The following is a 24,171-nucleotide window of genomic DNA, read 5'->3' on the forward strand; positions in this document are numbered from 1 at the left end:
AGGCGTTCAAAATGCATATATGGCTCAGACAGTGTAGCCTAAAAGACAGAGAACCAGACTGAAGAGCTCTGGAGACCTGGGTTGTATTCCCTATACTGCCATAGGCAAGTCACTGCTCTGTGCTTCTTTCCTCATCCATAAAAGAAGAATAATGATACTTACCTCCTTTGTAAAGTGCTTTAAGATCTACTGATGAAAAGCTTTCTACAAGTACTGTTATTAATCCATTGTGCCCATCTGGATATTGAGCAGTGCAAGACCAGAGACCCAAATGCCCTCTTCTGGCCAGGAATCTAGGTTGCGATTGAAAGTATCTAACTGTGGAATCTACAATAAATACAGGAACCAATGCAAAAGACCACTAATTCAACTTGTGATTCCTGGTCAGCCATGGTCCATGGTCAGTGCAGGGCTACTTGAATTAAAATAGAAAACACTCAGGATATTTTTTATTAAATGGAATTGTTGCAGAAGAGGAAGTTACTCACCTTGTGCAGTAACAATGGTTCTTCAAAATGTATGTCTGCATGGTTGTTCCACTTCAGACGTGTTTGCTTCCCTGTGCTGTAGCAGTGTCCTTTTGGCCCACACATGTGCTGTCTCCTCCTCGTGCGCTGCCACAAGGCTAACCAGTGCAAGTGGGCGAACCTCCCTCAGTTCCTTCTCTAATGCAGAATCCTTGACAAGAACTCTGAAGTAGAGGAGAGTAGGGTGGGTGGTGGAACACCCACAGGGACACACATCTTAAAAGAACCATTCATCTTCGAGTCTGTTATGGATAACAATACTGCAGACCCAAAGTTTGCACCAGAAGCAAAGTCCCTGGTAATCAGACTGTTTCCTGCACAGGTATGCACACATGGCCAGGTTCCTGCTCTACAGATTTCCGAGATAAGGACATTCTTGAAGAAGGCGACAGAGGAGGAAACCAACCTTGTGGAGTCGATGCAGATTTTGAATGGAGGTATTATGTTGTGAACTTGATAGCATGGTTTGATACAGTTCAAGACCATTTGGAGAGTCTCTGGGCCAATATTGCTAGACCTTTCCACAATGGATAGGAAAAGCTTGGGAGATTTCCACAATGGATAGGAAAACTTGGGAGAATACTGTGTACAGATGTGGTCTCCTCACCTCAAAAAAGATATTCTAGCCTAGAAAAGGTTCAGAAAAGGACAACTAAAATGATTAGGGGTTTGGAGAGGGTCCCATATGAGGAAAGATTAAAGAGGCTAGGCCTCTTCAGCCTGGAAGAGAGGAGACTAAGGGGGTATATATAATCATGAGTGATGTTGAGAAAGTGGATAAGGAAAAGTTATTTACTTATTCCCATAATACACGAACTAGGCGTCACCAAATGAAATTAATAGGTAGCAGGTTTAAAACAAATAAAAGGAAGTTCTTCTTCACACAGCGCACAGTCAACTTATGGAACTCCTTACCTGAGGTGGTTGTGAAGGCTGGGACTATAACAACGTTTAAAAGGGAACTGGATAAATTCATGGTGGCTAAGTCCATAAATGGCTATTAGCCAGGAAGGGTAAAGAATGGTGTCCCTAGCCTCTGTTCATCAGAGGATGGAGATGGATGGCAGGAGAGAGGTCACTTGATCATTGCCTGTTAGCTTCACTCCCTCTGGGGCACCCTGGCATTGGCCACTGTCGGTAGACAGATACTGGGCAAGATGGACCTTTGGTCTGACCCAGTACGGCCGTTCTTATGTTCCTTTAAACTTTTCTCCTGTCCAGGTAAAAAACAAGGCTCTCCTAACATCTAGCATGTGCCGTTTATAGCCTCCCTGATGTCATGGTGAGGTTTAGGGTAAAAGGTCAGGAGGTGAATCAGTTAGTTTAATGTGAAAGTATGAGATCACCTTGGGGATGAATATCAGGTGTGGTCTGAGAGTAACCTTGTCCCAAAACAATATTGTATAAGGGGGATGTGCCATCAGTGCTGCTATTTCCCCTATTCTTCTTGCTGAGGTGATAGCCACCAGGAAGGGCATCTTCACAGACAGATATGCAAGCAAACAAGTAGCCATGCATTCAAAGGGTGGCCTAGTCAGGCTCTTTAATACTAGGTTTAGGTCCCATGTTGGGGTAGGCTGTCTGGGTTGAGGAAAAAGGTTCACTATACCCTGAGGAATCATTTTGTGACTGGATGTGAGAGCAGAGTATCCCCCTACTTGTTGATGGAAGGCTGCTATGGCCACTAGGTGAGCTTTGAGAGATAATCCTGATTACTTGAGAGTCCGTATATACTTTAAGACCATTGGGAGAGTAGCAGATGTCAGGAAAATTTGTCTGGAATTACATCAGACCTGAAACCTGGCCCACTTTTACATATAAGTACAATGGATAGCAGATTTTCTACTGTGTTGTATAGTTCCTGTACCTCGTCAGAGCAGGACCTTTGGATGTGCTGGAACCTGAAGGAACCTTCAGTCAGAGTATCTGCAGACTGAGATGGAGAGCACATCCTTTGTTCTGTGAGAGGAGGTATAGAGTGGTTGGAGAGAAATTGTTGGGCACATCGCCAGTTGTCACAGGTAATGGTACCACATCTGTCTCAGCTAGGAAGACGCTATCAGTATGATGTTTGCTCTCTTTTTATTTTTAACAGGACTTATGAGAGTAGAGCTTGATGTAGGCTGCATCAAGCGCTGATTGGAGCACTGTCTTGGCCACCAGTTGGCCCTCACTAACAATGGCCCAAAACTGTTCGTGGTGTGACTCCAGGAGCTGATCAATAAATGTGGTTAAGCTTGGTATAATCGACTTGGTCATATTTTGCTGCCAGAGTTTGATAGTTTGCAATTCAGAATTGCAGTGTGGTGGAGGAATAGGCATTTTTCCCAAACAGGTTGAGGTGCTTCCAATCTCTATCATAGGGGGTGGAGGTCACCTGGTGTTGGCGACCTGGTGGATTTACTGCATCCACCACAATAGAATTAGAGGTGGGCAGGAAAAAGAAATTCCATATCTCTAGCCAGGCTACAATATTTCTTACTGGCACATTTACAGGTGGGCATGGCCAATGTTATCGTTTGCCATATAAGTTTGGCTGAGTCCAGAAGGGCTTTGCTGATGGGGTGGGCTATTCTGGAGGAAGAGGAGTGGTGCAAGATGCCCAAGAGTTTACAATGTGTGTCTTTTACTTCCTCAAGGGTATCTGCAATGTGTCTGCCACCTTTTAGCTAGATCTTGAAACAACCTGGAAGTCAGCAGCTAGGGATGGGAGGGGGGCATAACTGCCTCATTTGGAGAGAAGGAAGAGATGTTGGTCTGCGCTGTGCCTTCCTCCTCGAATCTGCCTTTCTGTTCCTTCATTATCTCCTCTGGAGGTTTACAGGTTCTGGATGCTGTGGGTTGAGTGAGAGTACCTCAAGGGTTTATGGTGGGTCATACTGGATTCTCTGGAGGCGTGGAGTCTATATGCCACCCTGGGATCCCAGTACAGCAACTGGGGCTGTGGAAGAGCTCCCGGTGGCAGTGCCCATGGTTGACTGTACCACAGTGGTTGAGGAGCAGATGGAGAGTATTAGTGAGGGGACCCAGGTTGATAGAAGGCATTATAAGGAACAAGGAGTGGTGAAAGATGGCCTCCTCCTGTTCACTATCTGATTCACCACTGGAGAATGGGGATGCATGACATGGTGCACCAGTGGAGATTCCTGCACCTGAAGTAAACTTGATACTGGAGTTCCGGTACAAGCAAGGGAGATTCTGGTATGTCAGATAGCATGAGGGCTATAGAGTGTCTCTAGAGCAGCGATTCTAAAACTGTAAGTCAGGATCTCAAAGTGGTTCATGACCCTGTTTTAATGTGGTCTTCAGGGATGGCTTAGACATGCTGGGGCCCAGGGCTGAAGTCTGAGCCCTACCGCCTGTGGCCAAGGCCCAAGGGCTCTGGCTTTAGTCTCCCTGCCCAGGGTGGCTGGCTCAGACTTCAGTCCCACCTCTTAGGGTCATGTAATAATTTTTCTTATCAGAAGGGGGTCATGGTGTAATGAAGTTTGACAACCCCTGCTCTAGAGTGTCCTAACCGGTGCCCATGGTGATTACCAGTGGGTCGCCAGTTTGGAAGCATCGGCGATCTTGGCCATACTGAGCGCTCTAAGGCCGGTTGGCTCACCGTTGATGGTACTGATGGTAAGACTTGTATTGGCAGTGTCTTCTTAGAGAAGGTGCTGTCTCTGTCCTTGCCTTTATCTGTCAGCACCATTGCTTCAGTGCCTATGCCTATCAGGTCTTTACACTTGTCAATGGTACCTGCTGCTTCAGACCTCATGAGATATGGGTACCATGTTTAGAGTATCTTAGTACTGACAATACCAAAACTGCCAGTGATCTTTTTTGGCAAACTCAGCGCTCACTCTGGGGAGTCACAGGTCTCTTTTTGAAGCCTTACGTAAGGGGCTATTTAATTCGACCCATGGTCCTTACATGTCGAGGATTGTGGGGCAGATTTGTGCCATCAGGTGACTCCTGGTGCAGGTCTGGGGAAGGCTGAAGAGCTGCCTCCATGAGGAGAAGTTTTAGTCTCAGTTCTCTGCCCTTCGGAGATCTGAAGTTGAGTTGCTGGCAAAGACCATACTTTTAGGAAATGTGGTTTTCCCCATTACAGCAGGAATGCCTATCCATTACGGGGATGCCCTACTTGCATGAAAGGCAGCCAGGGGTGAAAGTAACTTACAGAACTTACAGGTACTGCCGGAGTCCTGAGGGAGGCGTGGCCTCGTCCGGAAGAGGCGTGACTTCTCAAGATTTAAAGGGCCTGGGGAACCAGCTGTGGCCAGGAGACCCAGAGCCTTTAAATCAACTAGGGGCTCCCAGCTGCAGAGGTGGCTGGGAGCCCCCCGGGGCTCAGGGGCAAATTAAAGGGCCTGGGGCTCTGGCCGCTGGGGGAACCCCAAGCTTTGTGGGGCTGGGGCAGGGATTTAAAGGGCCCAGAGCTCCTGACACTGAGGGAAGCCCAGAGCCCTTTAAATCCTGGCCCCAGCCTGGCCGCCAGAGCCATGGCTGGGATTCAAAGGGCTCTGGGCTGCCCGCAGCCACAGGGAGCTTTCAGCCCTTTAAATCCCCTCCCCAGCCCAGCCGCCGGAGCTGTGGCCGGGATTCAAAGGGCTCTGGGCTGCCCGTGGCTGCGGGCAGCCCAGAGCCCTTTCAATCCCCACCGTGGAAGTCGATGCGGTCCAGCACGGCGTACTGACTCTTGCCGGTATGCCGTACTGGACCCGACCGGCTTACTTTCACCTCTGGAGGAACCTCTTAAAGCTCAGTAAACAAGATGTACTCCGGGCAACTCCAGGCAAAGGGGAAAATAAACAGTTTTTTCTTCTTTTTCAAGAAAAAGAAAATAAAGAAAGCTCTACAACTAAGAGGAAAAAGGACTAACTACTGAAGTGCTAAGCGAGAGATAATTCAATGAATGGTCTGCTAATAGCTCGGTCTCTAGCCAGAGGTGGTTGAGAAGGAACTGAGGGGAGTTCGCCCGTGCATGCTGGTTAGCCTCCTGCAGAGCATGAAGCAGGGACAGCGCCTATGTGGGCCAAATGGACACGGATTTAAAGTTCTCCCAACGGCAGTGCAGGGACGCAAGTGCACCTATACTGGAGCACCCATAAGGACACTATTTGAAGAAGATAATATTGAGTAAGAATTCAATAACACATTGTAAATTCCTGTTCACAGGTCATGTGTTTACAGATGCACTGCAGCAGTCACAGATAAGGTGCTGTAATCTACCAGGGGCTCATTTACCAGGGACAAGTACAACATGTCAAACTCTTAATATACACAGACCAATGTGTGAACAAGAAAGTCAGTACTAAACGCAAAGAACCTTATTTACAAAAGCCCTGAATTTTAAACTGTTAGAGAATCACACAGCACCTTTATGTGGATCAACAATTCAGAGACTCACGAATAAAGGATAAAAACCTTATTGTCAATATCTAACAAGCTTCCTGAATCAAAGACAATTAGCCATAAAGCTGTTTCAAAAGAACTCAGGGAAAGGAAAATGAAACAGAAGAAATATATTTAAAAAGGTGCCCCGTTACCTCTACTGCAAGTGGAGAAGAACATTAGATTCCAAACAGAACGTGGCTGACAACCTATCAAGGTAGCAGCTATAACATCAGCATCAAGGTAACAACATTTGGGCTGGGGCAAGGAGTGTTATTTACTTTACTTTATACAGTGCTTAGCACAATGGGGTCCCAACCTCTTTGGCTTCCCAGTGCTACCACAATAGAACTGTTAAATATGCATCATAACCACTCAAAGAGTCAATTCTGACCCTTACTTAGATGAGTAGGGTAAGAAAGAAAAGTAAGTAATGTTTGGTAGTAGCTTGATTCTGGCTGAGTGATATTAACCATGGGTGGCAGATACCTTAGGCTGGGGGAGGCTGTGCCTCCCCAAAGAGCAGGGCGTGGCCCTGCCCATGCACCACCCCCAGGCCTCCCCAACCAACTCTGCATGTGGCCAGGGCGGGTGCAAGGATGTTTCGCACCCTAGGCAAAATTTCCACCTTGTGCACCCCCCCCACCGAGCCCTGTGGCCGCTCTCATCCCCCCCCCGCCAGCTCCCCACTCCAGCTCACTTCTGCTGCTCCTCCTCCCCGAGCACGCCGTCACCACTCAATTGCTCCCACCTCTCAGGCTTGCGGCACCAATCAGCTGTTTGGTACTATAATCCTGGGAGGGAGAGAAGCAGAGCGGGGCAGCGTGCTCAGGGGAGGAGGCGGAGCAGAGGTGAGCAGGGGCGGGGAGCAGTTCCCCTGCATGCCGTGCCCCCGCTTACTTGCTGCAGGTGGCCCTCCCCACGCCCCCCTTCCCCAGGTCCCTCTGCCTAAATGCTGATGACAACCACAGCAGCCGAAGATCCAGCTGCTGCTGAATGACCTGAAATGCCGCCCCCCAAAATGCTAGTCCCCTAGGCGACAGCCTAGGTCACCTAATGGGTTGCACCAGCCCTGCATATGGCTCCAGTCCTCCTGTGCAGTGGCCTGCGCCACCCACCCTTTTGGCACTCCAAGGTTTCAGGGTGGGGGCAGCAGCTGCCCGCTGCCTGCCCTCCTGGTGGTCTGGGACAGGGGGAACTAGCCTAGGGTGGGGGCCAGTGGCCATGGTGAAGAGGGGCTCTGGGCTCCAGCAGTGGGGATGGAAGGGGCGGAGACTCAGGTGGAAGGAGCGGGGCTGGAGGCTACCCTCCCTCAGCCGGCGGTTCATGCGCCGCCCATAGTATTAACATTACGAATAAGATAAGGATTGAGGCCAAGTCTACACTACAAACTTACATCAGAATACCTGCGTTACTCAGGGGGTGTGAAAAATCCACACTCCCAAGTGACACAATTATATCAACCTACCCCCAGGTGTGGACAGGATGGCTTTTCCTTTTGACATAGCTACTGCCACTGATGGAAGTGAAATAACTATGCCAACAGGAGAAGCTCTCCCGTTGGCATAGGAGTGTCTTCACTGAAGAGGTACAGGGGAGTACCTGGTATAGCTGCGCTGTTGCAGCTTTTTAAGTGTAGACCTGCCCTAAGAGTATAAGTGGCAATTGGCTCTGTTGAAGTCACTGGAAATGCATTGATTGACACCAGCTGAGGATCTGGCCCATAAAGTGCAATTAATTTGAAGAGATAAAATATATATTTTCTCTCCCTTTGTTTTTAGCTCAGTAGGTTTATTAGGTATCCACTTTTTTTCCAGCCTCTAAGGATGATAAAGAAAGTTTAAACTGATTAAAATGAAAACTCCTCTCTTATGAATCCTGAATGGAAATGGAATGACCTTAATCATTTACTTAGTATTTTTCAGAAGACAGAAATGTGGAAAGTGTTACATCAGCTACTGTGGGAAAAAGGTGTGGTTGAACATGTGTGTGTTAAAACCCACAGGTATATGTATGCATTTCTTTGGAGTATGTGAAAATAGTGATGCCAATGGTCTTTCCTCTCAAACAGAGGAAGGACTAGTAAGGAATTTCCAGAGCATTTTTTTTTCATCCTTCCTTATTTGTGCTATATTTTGACTTCAGTTGCTGTTTTAGTAGCTTAGAGAGTTGTAAAACTGTTATTAATATTCTACATGGTTCAAATAATAATTATATCTTTAAAGTAACAAAATGAAAGCCATTCTACAACACGTCAGTATTAAGACATGGAATTCAGCAAACACTATCCACCGTAATGGCCATTCTCTTTTGTTCCAGCTTTTAAAGAACATGAATTTGACTTTCCAGTATAACATGGCTCAGAATCAAAAAGCATAGCAGAGTAAATTAGTATTACAGGTTTATTAGATCTTAAAATATAGAAACATATTCCTACAGCACATTTTAAAGAATAATATAATTTTCAGTTTCTTATTCTCAAAATAGTACATCATTATTCAAAAATATATTACTTAATGTACACCAAATTCAGTTTCCATTAAATTTTATTTAGAATAAATTGAATTAAAAAACATCATAACCATTTACCTGATTCATAAACAAACCCATAACTTTTCTCAAAGTATCCCCCATGCAGTTTAACGTTCATTATCTAAGTGGTCCCCAAACAGCAATTCACTGAAGAAATGTTATTAATATACCTTATTGTACATGAACTGCAATTAGACAGTTATGCAGGTGCATAAAGTATAAAATAGTAATTGAAATGTAATGTTTGGAGAAAATGCTGTGACTGAAAAATAAAACACCCAGTTTAATTCTTCAAACAGTTAAGTGTATGTTTAACAGTTTAAGACAATACTCCAACAGTGAGATAAAATAAATTAGTTTCTGCAAAACACACACACACACCTGATTATATTATTCTGCAATAGTCTGTGTTTTGTGGAATGTGTATTAAATAACCATAGAAATCGGGATTTAAATGAAAAGAGTCTCTAAGGCATGAGAAATGGGTGTGTTCTATTCATTTTAAATAACACTCTAATATAGCAATATTTCTACTGAGGCAATTCCCAACAAAACTATGTAAAATAATGACTGGTTGTACAGATGGGAAATCAGGACCTTCTATTCCCCAATAATAACATGGGAATAATCACTGAATTAAAAGACAGCAAATTCAAAACCAATAAATGGAAATACTTTTGCACACAATGTGCAATTAGACTGTAGAATTCACTGCCAGAAAATGTAATTGAGGCCAAATATTTAGCAAGACAATAAAACAGATTGGACATTTATATGGTAACAGGAATGTCCAGAGTATAATAGTTAATGCAAACAAGTTTTGGATGAGATAGTAAGATTAGAAATTAGGAGAGGACCTATTGTGCACAGAGATTATCCTAAAAACTGCCATATAAGGTTTCTTTCACCTTCATCTAAAGCACCTGCTGTCAGCCACTGTCAGAGACAGGATACTGCACTAGACTAACCACAAATCTGACTACGTATGGCAATTCCAATGTTCCTAAATGCCTTACCCAGCAAGAAAAGGAAGCTAAGGAAAACAAATTCCTTCCAGATTTTAATCTTTTACACATTGCACACATATATTAATTCTTGCCCATATGGCAAAGTGACTCAGGTGAGTGTGGAGTTTTTATTGTTTTTGTTTTTTTGTTAGTACACACACAAAAAACCTGCAGCAGTAGTCTTACAGATAATAAACTCCCAATTTATTTGAGGAAAGAAGGTTGTACTACAAGTGTTTAGTGTTAACTTGGAAAGTTATAGGCACAGACTCAAGCCGATCTCCATAGAATTCCTAAAGTTTTGAGCCTTTTGCAAAATTCCACAAGCCAAGATGTAACATGTTCCTCCAGTTACCCCGATTTTGTTAAAGAAAATAGCTATAACACTTCTGTGCAGTCTTTCAGCTTCAATGTTCTACCTACTGTTTGTTTATTTAAACACTGTTCAGCATTTCAATTTGTCTAATGGAGTAGAACTTCTAAAAGAAAAATTATGTTTAGCCAAGCATTTTTTCTTCAGTTTCCTTTTTTAGTGCCTTTTCTAAATAAATATCCAAGTATGTATTTCATTTGCACAACATAACCAAATGTATTCAATTTCCTTTAACAATATAACAGTCACAGGAGTTCTGGGCTTTCTAACTTAAAAAAAAAAAAACTATACAAAGGTCTTACTTTAAAATGTTGAAATGGACAGAAAAAGGTCTCAGTGAGAATGATTGGAAAACAGCTTTGGAGGTTCTCCAACATAGTAAGGTGACCGATAAAATAAACTGTTTTGAAATTTCACCCATAGAAAAGGAACTATATACCTTTAAATAAATAAAAGCTACTATATACATTACTGTACATTAAATGAGAGATGACATGAAATGGAATAAGTTTAGGGATGCCTCTTCACTAGAAAGAGTTGTATTTTGATTTGATTACAATTCTGAACAAACACTGGCTTTGATTTTTTTTCTTGTTTTTTATTCTAGTGGCAGCCACATGAACGCACCACCATATTTCTGTATTTTTTCAAAATAACATTGGAACTGTCATCAAAGTAGAGCACTGAGATTGCATTCAGTTTTGTAGGTGCACAGCATGGCTTAGGTACGTGATCAGGGAACATCAAATGAACCTGAAAGAGAGAAAGCGGAATTGCTTATAGACCAAATTAGAAAGGTGTAATGGCAAATCTATGGAACACACAACTATTCAATTTGCAGAGTTCTCTAGTTACAGCTTTTTTTCATTTAGCAACTTTCATAAAAAGCTCACCTCCAGAATGCTCTACTGATTTACATAATAGAGTTATACAATAATAGCAGATGGAGAGAGAAATTAGGAGGAATAGCCAAGAGAAAAAAATGGTTTTCAAATGAGATTTGAAAAAGAAATGGAGATAGGTCCTGATTCAGGAAAGCACTTAAACATGTGGTTAATACCATCACTATTCAGGACAGAATTTGAGCATATGCTTAAGTCCCTGATTTAACTAAACTGTCTTCCTGAATCAGAGCCTCAATGGGGAGGGAGAAAGGATGTTTGTTTCATACAGCAAATTAGAGGTAAAGGCTCTCACACAGTATGTCTGGATTCTACGACAATTCTAAAAACATGGTTCTCTGTCAGCAGCTATATATTTTTAAGGTGTTCTATTGCCTTGGCATGTGTGATCCCACTGAAGTCAATGACAATTTTGTCAGGGGAAGCAGAATCAAGCCAAAAGATGGGTGTCAGATGCAGGGAAGGGTAAAGAGAGGGTATTCTCTGAGGTAGGCTAAAGTACTCCAATGGAATGTTAAATAAAAGAAAGGCAATTTTGAGCAGCATCTCAAAATGAATGGAGATATAGTGAAAATAACTGAAAATAGCAGCAACTAAGCATACTTTCTCTGTCCTTCAAAAAAGTAATTTTCTACACAACTGGCTAGCTGGAGACTGGGGAGGCCAGAGAGAAGGGAGTTGTGATAGAGAGGGCAAGAGACTATTACAATATGGATTAAGACTTCAGCAGTAATGGGTTTCATTTGTATGTTAAGTCTTTTAAAATCTGTTATAGCCATCTTTCTAGCAGAAATATAAGCCAATGGTCTTTGCCAGACCAAGAACAGTCAATCAGGAAGTGATTTTTATGGAGCTGTTACTATGAGAAGATCTTTCAAAATGAGCAATAATAAATCCCAAAGTATTAGTTTAGTAAGGATGTAGATACACACACACACACACCCCTACCTCAAAACTGATTAACTAAAGATAAGCAAAATATCAGAGAAAAAAAATATTGTGCTCTTTTTAAGCAGACATTTGCCCAGAGCCAGCCTCTGGATTCTATCAAGCCCACAGCCACCAGTATCCCAATTCTGGGAACCCCACGTGGGTACTGGGGCTAAATTTAGCTTTCATTAAATACATTTCTCACCTATTCCATTGTAGATAGTTTTGAAAATGTAAGTTAGTCATGAGAATTTGGAATTTGTCACAGTGATTTTATCTCCTCTGCCCAGGCAATCTCTACTCAGAGCCATGCAGGGTCAGCCTCCTGAGCCTTTGAACCCTTTAGCTTTGAGTTCTGTGATATTTTAGGGATGCCAGTCTTGCTGCTGAAGAAGCTAGTGTCTCCACAAGCTACACCCTGGCTGCCTGCCAGTGAGCCAGCTCCTTTTTCAAGCAGCTAATTTGGCCTCCCACTACTATAGGTCAGAGAAGGGGAGCAGGTTTGACAGTTCAGCAACAAGGGTGGCAGCTTGACCTGGAGTATTAATGTAGAATTGGAAGCAAGGAACTCTTGCTCATGAATTTTGGCTCTGACACTGACTGTATATATGGCTCTGGTCAAATCTCTTAATCATTCTGTCTTACTTTCTCCATCTCCAAAATGGAAATAATAATTAGAGATGGAACAAAAGCCAACCCCTGGATCTGAACACACACATCCTTTCAATGTGCAGCATCCTGATTCAAATTTTACAGTCTCTAATAATACTGATACTAGTATTTGTACTGTAGTGAGGATTCACTTTTTAAATGTTTAAAAAGCATTATTAAGGTGGAATTTTCAAAAGCATTCAGCATTGGCCTAATTCTGCTTCCACTTAAGTCAATAGGAGTTTACCCATGGATGTCAGTGGGAGCAGAGTTAGCTCTACTCCAGCGCTTTTTTGACTCTGATGGATACACCTAAGAAAAAGCAGCTTAGCCCCATGGAGAAATGAAGACAGGCTGGACCAAAGATTGTTACAAAACAAACCAAAAAGTGGGTTATATCTGGAAGGGTTTCAAGGAACAATCTTGTCCCAAAACAAAGCTGCTTTTTCAGAATGGTGCAATCACCATGGACAGGAGTTGATTACATTTGGATTGGGGGAGAGTGTATGAATAATTGTTTCCCGAACTCTCCCTTTTTTGTGTGAACACCTTGAGTAAATCTAAATAATCTGTATAAATTCAAACAAAGTGTTTGGCTACTGCTGACCCAGCTAATTTATGTGCACTTAAAATTCAATTAGCCCCATGGATATTTTGCTGCCCAATTGAATGCATGTGCAGTACAATTTGACCCCCCTGCCCTTAAGAAACTATGAGGGAGTTCAGCAAAAACTAGGTGCATGCATGAAAGTTGCCCTGCTATGACACGTAATTGCATGAGAGAAACTGTAATCTAAGTTCTCACTGAAGTTTGGCAACTTTTCTAGGCAATCTTTGCCATAATAGCTGAAGAAAAATAACAGTTTATTATTGTAAATGTGTTTTTCTTCACCATCACCACATATGCACATTGCCATAGTTCTTGCCAAAGAGCATTACTTTCCTTCTCCAAATGAATCCCTTTCCCACAGCCCATTGCTTACTTCCACCTTTGACTCCCTCCCCTCCTCGTGTCCCCTTCTGCCTCTCTGTGCAGGATCTTGCTGGCTTGAAAGCTGGGATGGAAGAATATAAGGTCATTAACTCTGTAGCTGGGGACTGCCGGGGTGAGGGGATTGAAGGGTGGGAGGAGAAGAGGCATATTTAGTGTATGTTAAAAATGGAACTAACAAGAAATGTGCCTGCCATGATCCCAGTCACTCTGCTTGTCCATTGTAGCCTTTTCCCCTGTCCTTCATCGGTCTGTCTTTTAATTATATATGCTGTGCAAAGCGAGGGCAGTGGGTCATATCTTCAGCCAGTGTAAATGAAAAATGAGAGCCTGACATTAAACTCCTATGTCCATATTTAGGCACATAAATAAGTTCCCTGATTTTTTGAACTGCTGAGCACCCAGTAGCTCCCACCAAAGCTTTCCTAGGGGACTGTTCCAGCAAATGTAAGTCAGAACATCCCATGGCACTCCATCTTGTGCTGGGCTGGCTTGACCCCCAGCTGGAACCAGGACTGGGAGAGGTGGAAAGGTGGCTGTAAGGCTCTTCGCACTTCAGCTGCACCAAGCAGAGAATCAAATCCAAATGGTACTATTTTTCTAATCATAACTGGGAGCCAGGCATGACAGCACACAGCACACTTCTTGTTTGCAACTGCATCAGATCACATATCTTAGAAGTATTTTTCAGTCCAGTCAACTGATTGAAGCTTTTCTGATAACAGCTGAAAACCAAGAGCTGCTGAGCAGCCACAGGTCAAAGTTACTGGAGACAATAGTGTGAATGTTGATGAGAAACTTCAAAAGGTACATAAACCCCTTGGAAGCAGGGAGGAAGCCCCTCTTTGCTTTACATCAACACAGTGGTAGATTAGCCACTGGGCCAATGGGGCCCATGCCAAGGGCCCTGGTAAATTGGGGGACACCCCAAAAATGGGTACCCCTGCGCCCCAACAGGAACACCAGGTGGGGTGGGGGAAGCCCCTGTGCCCTAATCCTGGCTGCAGCCCCAGGACTGGAGGAGCTCTAACTCCCTGCCACAGCCTTGGGGCTGGGGGAGCTCTCACGTGCTGCTGCTGCCCCAAGCCTGTGACTGGGGAAGGGAGAGGACAGAGCTTCTCCAGTCGTGGGGATGCAGCGGGGAGGGGATGAAACGGGGTAAGGCCATAGGAAGGGGCAGAATAGGGTTGGGCCGTGGGTGGGGCCGCATGCAGAAGGAGCGGAATGTGGGGAGGGAGTACAGGTGGAAGGGGTGGTGAGGGGGCCTCACTTGCTCTGTCCCAGGGCTCTACAAAACCTTAATCTGCCTTTGCATCAGCAAAACCCCTGAGTGCTGTGACACAGTCTTTTTCATGCATTATTGGGTCAGAAACCAAATATAAATATATCAAACAGGGCTTTCTGGGCATTTCATCCACTAGCCATTGAAATCACTAATGCTTTTGTACAAATTTTTGTACGAGGGTGTAATTTAAACAAAATTAATCCATATCCAATAAAATTAATCCAAATCCAATGGTAATAATCCAAGAGGAAGATGTAGCTGCCTGCATATTACAAAAATGATCTAACAGACATACCAGAGTCTGAACTATAGCATGGTTTGTAGCATTCATGTGGGCATTGAGTGGAAAGGAGCATTCTCCATCACAGTAGAACGCAGCATAGCCCTCTGGTGCTATTATCCAATCCTGAAAAATAAAACCATAAACAAACTAAATAATAACAGAAACAGACAGACAGACAGACAGACAGACAGACAGACAGACAATCTCAATCCTTCCCAGTTCAATCAATTGAAAACTGTATCACTATCATTTTAATTTGGATCCAGGGTGACTGAATAAGGCATATATAGAAATAAAATATTTGGAAAAGAATAGTCCTAATTCCTACAAAACCAAGATGAAAATTGAGTTAAACCTAGAAATATGTACTGAATACCCCCAACTAACCAACCGGTGAGGGAATTTAGCAAAGAAATACATTAGAACTAGCCTTTAAAATACTTTTCCTACGACTTTGAAATTCTTGCAAGGGTGCTGGAACAATTTGTATAGTAGGGGTGCTGAGAGCCATTGAACCAAACTGTAAACCCTGTATAATGGAAACCACTTCAAACAAGAGAGCGCTATAGCATCTCCCACACTCTTAGTTCCAGCACCTATGAATTCTCAGGCTATTTGCGGTTCACTAAAAACATCCCAAATGCATCATTCTCTGGCATATCCAATGCCATTAATCCCTATGATTTGCTTGAGACTAAGAGTATTCAGGGGCAGCTCTAGACATTTTGCCGCCCCAAGCACGGCGGCATGCCCCAGGGGGCGCTCTGCCGGTCGCCGGTCCCGCGGCTCAGGTGGACCACCCGCAGGCATGCCTGCAGAGGGTCCACCAGAGCCGCGAGACCAGTAGACCCTCCGCAGACATGCCACCAAAGGCAACCTGCCTGCCACCCTCCTGGCGATCAGCAGAGTCTCCTCCGTGACATGCCGCCCCAAGCACATGCTTGGCGTACTAGGGCCTGGAGCGGTCCCTGAGAGTATTTATGGTCTTAGGAGTTCCATGGGAGATGATGGCATTAGTGATGTCACAGAATGATCAGTTTTGGGTGTTTTCAGCAAGCTATAAAACAGATAATTTTTCACAAAGAGAAAAAGGTATTTTTAAAAGTTTACTTAGAGAATTTTTCTTTGCTGAATTCCCCCATGGCCTGGCTGAGGTGGGGAGGGGAGCATTAAGCACATATTTTGGGGGGTATTCAATTTTCACTGTAGTCCTGTTCATTGTTAGTTTCACTGATCCATTTTTGAATTGTTATACTTGGTTAGGTGCTCGCATTATGAAAATATCTATTCTTTTTATAAGTATGTATTTAGAGAAATCTGAGCTACACAAGCTGCAACATTTTCATGAAATAATAATATTTTACATTTTCTGTGATACCTTGCTTTGCCCATGATCTCAAACGATGAGCCCGGTTGTGGAAAAATCTATGGGAGAACAAGTACCGGGTACTTGGAAAACTCTGAACATGCATGTAGTGAGGAAGGATGGTCCAGAAGTCAGGCACTCGCTTAGGATTTGGGAAACTTGCATTCAAGTCCCTGCTTTGCCACAGACTTACTGCATGACCTCAGGCAAGTCACTTACTCTGTGCCTCAGTTCCCCCTCTGTAAAATGGGAATAACAATACTACCTTACCTGACAGGGGATTTGTCAGGATAAAACTCTGAGATACTACAGTAATAGGAGCCCTATAAATATCTCAGACAGATATCTAGAAGCTAGAGTGTTTCCAAAGAACTTTGAGGGTGTCAGGATCTGTTGCCTATGGATCTGGCAGGGTGCTTGACATGCTAATCCTATAGATATCCCATGAGTCACATACAAATAGCACAGGGACACCATAGAGGGCAGAGGCATTTGTGCAAGAGCTGCTACTCAGATTACTACTCAGATCCTCATCACAATCCCACCACATGAGTCAGGAGTCCAGTTCTTCCTTGCCCTAGGCTGGCCTCTCCACTCTCCAATGGGATGGCCAGACTGAGCAGGAAAACAAAGGAATTAACGTTAATGGCTTTGGTGGGAATGATGCCACAGAGTGATTCTCCTTTAACCACATAAAGGAACTTCTGCTGAGTCAAAAGAAGCTAATGCTGCTCAAGTTCAATCCTCTTTGTCAGTTTTTTTGCCTTTTTAGTGGGGTTTCCAGTACTTTAAGCCCCTTTATAGCTAACATTGGAGGCAGATGACATAACTGTAAGAACAGTGGCCAAAAATGTAAAACTTGGGTGCCTAAACTTAAACATCTATATCCATATCACCCACTCAACTTCTGTTTATGTGCTTAAATATGGATTTAGAACCCTAATTTCAAATTGGATGGCTTAAGTTTTTAGCCAGTTGATTCTTTTTGGCCTTATAGCTAAAACCAAGTACAATATTAGAAACAATTAAGTATATGCCACAGCTCATATTTAGGGATTACATCCTGACTACACCTAACAATGAACACTTTAGTTTTAACACGAGTGTTTTATATTATTTATAGGAATCACATCAACCATCACTGAAATGAAACTACCTCTGGGGTATAATGTTGCAACTGTTTAAGAGCGCACAGCAGTTCTACACATCTAGGAAGCAAAAATGAATTCTGTCTTAAATTGATATTGCAGAGGGAATTTAAGTATACATGGAAACCTGAAATGTGTTATCTAAATCAGTTGCTGATGGCCTTCCCATTATTTCCTTAATAAAATATTTTCTTTGCAAACAGCTTTTGCTTCTCTGGAAGAACCCAGCAGAGCCTCTATTTTTTCTGTCTTTTTTTGCCTTACCTCTGCTTTCATGGCCCCACAGGCACCATGTTTTCTGTTAAACTACGACTGCATAAAAGGGTTGCTATTGAGTGATTCAGGACACCTTGTAGGGGCTGAAAGCTCTGCTTCCACAGGGCTACAAACCCAGATGGTATAATTCTCATCTGTCATTACACAGCAAGTGCAGGAACTAGAAAGAGACTCAAGCCAAATCTGGATCTGGTTTTCAAATACTCCACAATTTAAGCAAGGGTGCTGGAACAATTTGTATAGTGGGGGTTCTGAGAGCCATTCAACCAAACTGTATATGATGGAAACCACCTCAAGCCAAGGGATGCAGCAGCACCCCTAGTTCCAGCACCTATAAAGTTTAGGGATGTTCAAGAGGTGAGATTTAGGTTTGATCAAACACTGAAAGAGGGTTGAGTGGCAGGATTCTGATGCAGATTCAAACCTCAACACCGCCAATGTACACAGGGTGGTCAGATCTGGAGTAATGGTTAGGGCCTATCTCTAGTAAAAGCTATTAATTTATCAGGGCTATAAACCTATTTATGTCTGGGGTATTTCTCACACAGACTCATCAGCTATTTTCCCACAGGACTCAGTGGGTTGTAAACACAAATAGCTCTATAACTGCTACCAAAGGATTGCATACAGGATCACACATCATTACAAAGTGCACTTCGAGAATTCTTGCCTCTTCAGTGCAACACCAGTTACCACCAGGGAAAATCCTTTTATAACAGATGGTAGATTGTAAATGAGATTAGCACTGATAGGAAAGAGCGTTGGTATCCATACCTGCCATCCCAAGTCACGGAAACTCACATAAAGTTCATGTTTTTTACAGGCTTGCTTTTGTTCACTTGTGTTGTAATCTACAGAAAGAAAAAGACACTGTTCAGACATATTGCTCTGGAAGACAAGATTCAGCTATTTTAAGATCCTTGGCAAACTTGCACAAAGCAAAGGAACAGAAATACTCTGATTTCTACAGCTAGGGCTGATCCATAAAGTCAATATAATATTTTGAAGTTCAGAATCCCCAATCTCAGGCTGGCATAGTTTGTGTGCAGGGTGGAAATAATGCATTCAGGATTAGGAGAAAAAACTTTTTATGCTGCCTAACTGCTAGCTATCGAAGTAGCAGGTCTGATGATATTGGCAGATATAATTTTGCAAGCTGGAAAAAGAACATCAAGGTCCTTCCAAGGTCTGAAAACCCAAAATACTTTGGTAAATTTGGGGTTTTGAATAAAAATGTCAATGTTCAGAAACTGACTTTTTTAAAACTGAGAATGGTTTTCAAAAAACAAAAGTTGCGGAGGTTTCAGGGCAGAGGTTTGTGTGTCTGTCTTTTTTAACATATTTTCTTGGGAAATGTAGAGGGCCTTTTTAAAAATTTCTGATGACAAATAATTTCATTTTCCAGCCTGCTCTATTTAATGTACTGTGGAATGCCATGGTTAGGCTTTCTTGCCTGGAATAGCTCTGACATGTCCTGCAGCTACATTAGACAGGTTCTGGTTAGAACTTGGGCTTGATTCTGCACAGTGCTCTCCAGCTCAGATCACCAAAATGCTGAAGTATGTGCTTAGCTTTAAACATGTTAATAGTCTTATTAACATCAGCTTAACTGTAAATAATTTTTTTTCTAGATTGGCCTGGCGTGCTCACCAATAGGATTGTGTCCTTGGTTAATAATGCAAATACACTGAGGAGTAATATTAGTTCAATATCTTAAACAAGTCCTCTTTGATAACTTTCTATGAATATTTTACTAGTTTTAATGCTCCTTGAAGATGAATTTTGAGCTTGCATGCTCAAACTCTCAAAATGAATTTTAAATTCATGTTCCATGAAAACCACACAAGAAACTGGATTATGAGTTATACTCATTCAACAAGGAAACAAAGACAATTCCATGTGTCATTTCAAATTTCAGGCACTAACTTTAGAATAGAAAGCCATAGTATAAATGAAATGTGTGAAAAATATGACTGAATAATTTCAGAAAGAAACACACAGGATAAAGTCACAATTCATTTGTAGATGGTCCACAAACAGAAAAACAGGTGGAAGCTGGTGAATAAATTATTTTTTATCAAGTTTTCCATCAGATTGAGTTCTGGAATCAATTTCTAATTTTTTTAACTTTTCATGTTTAACACATAACCTTCAGCACCAAAAAGAATGTGGAGGGGTCCTAGGGCTGTGGGAAGAAGGATCCATAATAAATATGTATGGCATCACTTCAGATATCTTCACAATCTTGAAAATCCCCCCAAAAACCTACTTTTAAGAAAATAGATTAATGCTGTGTGGATGTGAAAGTCCCAGGATACTTGATATGCAGACATGCATTGGACACATAGCTTTCTGAAACCTACCTAACCACATATCTATTTAGAATGCTAAACTACTAAAGCAAATTCATATTCCTTCCCTAAATTCTGCCTTTTATATAAGACAAATGTTGTATGTAATGTAACATTACATAAAAGTAGCCACGGTGACATTTACAATAGGATCTGGTGCCAAGGATCCAGTTTCACATTCTGTAGCTTCAAGGTCCATATGCTTATTCTGTCAGGCATCAAAACCATGGGATATTATGACTGAGTAAACTTTGTACTTAAGCCATCCAGGGACTGCAGTTGTATTCCAAATCTGTATGTGGCAGAAGGAGCTGTGGGGGTAGGGCAAGGGAATCAGATTTGTTATTCCTATGCATATTCACTGGCAGTCAGAGTATTTTGATTTCTAAAGAAGAAATGGAAGGTAAGACATATGAACCTGCCTGTATTTACTATCACAAAGTACCGTATGCTTAATTAATTAGTGTGACAGCAACCTATAAAATCCAGGAAATACACTGTTTAGCATGTTTTTCCATTCTTATCTCATAGCATCAGGAATAAAAAGTACCATAGCCTTGCTTTTGAATTTCCGGGTAGATGTCAATTTGCATCATGGCCTTTACATTATTAAAATATAGATTTCATGCCAAATTACTATTTCCCCCGCTTTTCAGAACCACTTTTTGAGGAAAAGGCTGGCTGAGTTTTTTTTGTTCATTTCAGGACAAGTTAAAGAAAGAAAAAACACTTTTCCTCTAATCTCTTACTCAGCTAGACAACTCCATTGTGACCAAAATGGAAGTAGCACCTGAGTAAGAACTGAAGAAATACTGCAAAGTTCACCCCTCTGTGTGGAGCAGAAGGAGGGGCCTGGAGGATACATTCTGCTTTCTGCAGTGTGTTCTTGCGTTGCATTTAAGCCATGTGCCCTAAAGTTTTCACTCAACAGAGGGAGGTTAAGCACAGACCTGTCAACATCAAGAAGAAAACTTTTGCTGATTGTTACAGTCAGTAACATATATATATATGTTTTGTTCTTATTCACATTTTGTTTGTTTGCTGCACGTGCAGGAGTATTTCAAAAAGGAGTTTTCCAGTTTTAATTAGCTGTAAGGGAGAAAAGAAGAAAGTGAAATATGGCAACTAGGAATGTCTTTCTTGACTTGGTGAGAGAGTGAAATGAACCTAATTCTCGTGAGAACAAAAACAAAAGGTAAGAATGATTGGGTTAAAGTCAAGAAAGGAAGTTCCCAAATTAGCATCTGCTGCAAAATGATAAAGAAATAAGAATAAATCCTGTGCTATACAAATGACAGCAACCATAACAGGAGCATGAATGTGGCTTATGCAGAACAGCATTTCCCACCAAACCTACCTGACTCTGAAGCATTTGGCCAGGGGTTACACAACAGGTAAAGAGATAAGGATCCAAATCCTGTAATTACACCACTTACAATTCCATTCACTTTGATGGAGTTGCATGGGTATAAATTGGAGTAAAATGTGACCTACTGACATAAGCTTAGTTATTTGCAGTGTTGTTCTAGCCACATTCATCCCAGGATATTAGAGACACAAGGGGTGAGGCAACATCTTTTCTTGGGCCAATTCTATTGGTGAAGAGGCAAGATTTCAAGCTACCCAGAGCTCTTCCTCAAGATCCTTCCCTAGCCTGAAGAAGAGCTCTGTGTAGCTCAAATGCTTGTCCCGCTCACCAACAGAAGTTGGCCCATTAAAAGGTATTACCTCACCTGCCTTGTCTCTCTAATAAACATCAATAGTTAGGCTACTATAATCTGCAAACTCCATTGCCTACGAATGAGCAAGAATAAGCACAGTGGGCAGAACTATTAGGTTTTCTATTCAGTTTACAGAAGGGGTCCCTGTACCTTTTAGATACTGGCCATTGGTAGGGGCTGTGTTGAACTGCTGCACCCCTGCACACTGGGAATGTGTACCTTCTTTTGTACCCCTGCAGGGGATGCAGCATACTTCCCCTTGTGAACCTGCCAGCTCCAGTGGCTGGTGAATGGCAGAGGAGCCCAGGGATTGTGACTACATTCTGCAACTGTGCAAGGACACAAGAAGGCTAGTGGTTTATTTTGCTCTCCTCTCCCCCTTCTTACACCCTAGAGCAGCTGAATAGAATCTATCACTAAGCTTGCAGCCACTGGTATCTTCATTTGCAGAAAGTAACTATTGCAACAATAGCTATTATAGATCTTGAAAAGTTGATATTGTTCAAGTCTTATAATTGATACTTAACACCCTAATCAAAGGGCCTGGTGTACAGCTACACAGTAATGAGTGATGTGGAAATTGTTCAGAGAAGACGAAAGCAAGGCAATGTAAGAGCAACTTGGTCTGCCCTGGTGAAAGTCGGTACCAGGGCTTAACCCCCAGAACAGTTTTGTTTTGTGGGACCTCATTACTTGATTGTCTCTTTTCAGCTGCACCATTTAATACTTGAAAGCAAATCCTGTAGATGCAAACTAAAAGCTCTTCAGCTATACTGTGAAAATACACAAACAAACTCCAAGACTACTTTTAAGACTTAGAAAACTCTCTGATGTTCAAACAGACCCTTTTATCTTGAAGGAACCCAAGGCACTTTGCAACATGAAATATAGAAGGCTAAATATAATTACAGCACCGTTTTTCAAAAGAGTTTTGAACAGACCTGAAATTCAGGAAATATGGGTCGTGGGATAAGCACGAGAGCAACTCACAGCATATACGGCTAGTAGGGCATATGACTGGCCGTCAGTTAACCAGAGGTCAAATAAATGCAGTCATTGTTCATATTTAGGAATCATTTCACTAACCACTGAAATACAAGCATCTCTAGGGTAGAACATGACATTTTTTTTTGACAGTGTAGTACATGACTTAAAATGAAGAAGTAGTACATACTAAATTTAGGTGGCTGGAAAATGTAATTTGATCAGGACACTGAGCAAACACCACTGCTCTTTCTAAAACTGCCAGGAGATCCTTAATTATAAGATTTTGGATTTTAGGATGTTTGAATAATATGTAAAAGCAAATTCCTAAACAGCCTCTATAACATCACAGTGACATCTCCAACACTGAAGCCTGGTTGATGTAAAGGGAATACTGCTGTCTACAGATGAATGGCTTTGATGAATCATTACAAAATGTACTCTATCCAGCTTTTAGAGGAGCTTTCACAATGTTAGTAAAATGATTACAAAATGGTGGCACATTCATACAATTTGGTGATATTGATAAAAAATCATTGACAAACCTCCCAAAATAATTTGAATTTTTTTGACTTTTTGATTTTTTTGCCACTACAATTCTGAACAGTTCTTTACCTAACTCTTATTTTAAAATTAGTTTCTCGAGAGATAAGCATGGGAAAAAAATACATAATTACTGGAGAATAGCACTACCAAACAGCCCTACTTGACTGAATTATGACTATCAGAATCAGTAAAAATGTTGTGAAAATATGCAACAATGGTTTTAAATATAAATTTATGTATGAAGTATTATTCACCCTGGAAATCAGTGATTACTTCTTTGGAGTCATTCCGATTCAATGTGTCTGAGTCGGTTCCTTTTCAAAACTTCTATTTATGTCACCTAACTCAAAGCCATTTTATGCTAAGAGAAAAATGCATCTTTGTATGGCAAATATTATTTACTGGGAAGGAACAGTTCCTTAGAGTCATTCCTGACCATCTTGCAATTACACACACTGATACAAACACAGACCTGGTGTAAGTGTAAACAGGCGCAACTCCTTCTATTAAAGTCAATGGATTTTGACAGATTCAGACCTGGTGTAGGCAGGCAAAACTCCATTGACTTGACACAATGGAGTTATACCAGCTAATACCAGATCTGAATGTCTCAGCTGGTTTAGAACATGCTTAATGGATTTTTAAACCTTAATGGATTACCCCTTTTTGAAATTCTAAAAGCATTTTAGACCCATAATTACTCTTCATTTCTTAGTAAATGTGCTTTAAAACAATCAAATGGGTTTTTTTGATGTAAAGCAACAAGTAGTTTTTTTCTTCCACCAGTAATAATTTAAAACTGTCCAGTCTGTTTTATTTATTTATAATTGTTCCCCAGCCTGATTCTTTCTTGGGTTATAAAGTGCTCTCAGGAACAACTCACCTGCAAGATCATTCAAACGGTAAATGAGAGAAC

General features: G+C 42.0%; 1 protein-coding gene across 1 annotated transcript in view; it reads right to left on the reverse strand.

Annotated features, from left to right (window-relative positions):
• Positions 1 to 9,639: 9,639 nt before the first annotated feature.
• Positions 9,640 to 24,171, reverse strand: part of BMP5 (bone morphogenetic protein 5) — a 77,143-nt gene continuing 62,611 nt past the window's right edge. Inside the window, exons 5-7 of the mRNA XM_032771117.2 lie at positions 18,428 to 18,504; positions 14,876 to 14,986; positions 9,640 to 10,574 (exon numbers count right to left, since the gene is read on the reverse strand). Coding sequence (XP_032627008.1) covers positions 10,425 to 10,574; positions 14,876 to 14,986; positions 18,428 to 18,504 — 338 coding nt within the window. The 3' untranslated portion in view covers positions 9,640 to 10,424. The remainder of the gene's footprint in view (positions 10,575 to 14,875; positions 14,987 to 18,427; positions 18,505 to 24,171) is intronic.

Source organism: Chelonoidis abingdonii, chromosome 3 (assembly GCF_003597395.2).
Source record: "Chelonoidis abingdonii isolate Lonesome George chromosome 3, CheloAbing_2.0, whole genome shotgun sequence".
Taxonomy (NCBI): domain Eukaryota; kingdom Metazoa; phylum Chordata; order Testudines; family Testudinidae; genus Chelonoidis; species Chelonoidis abingdonii.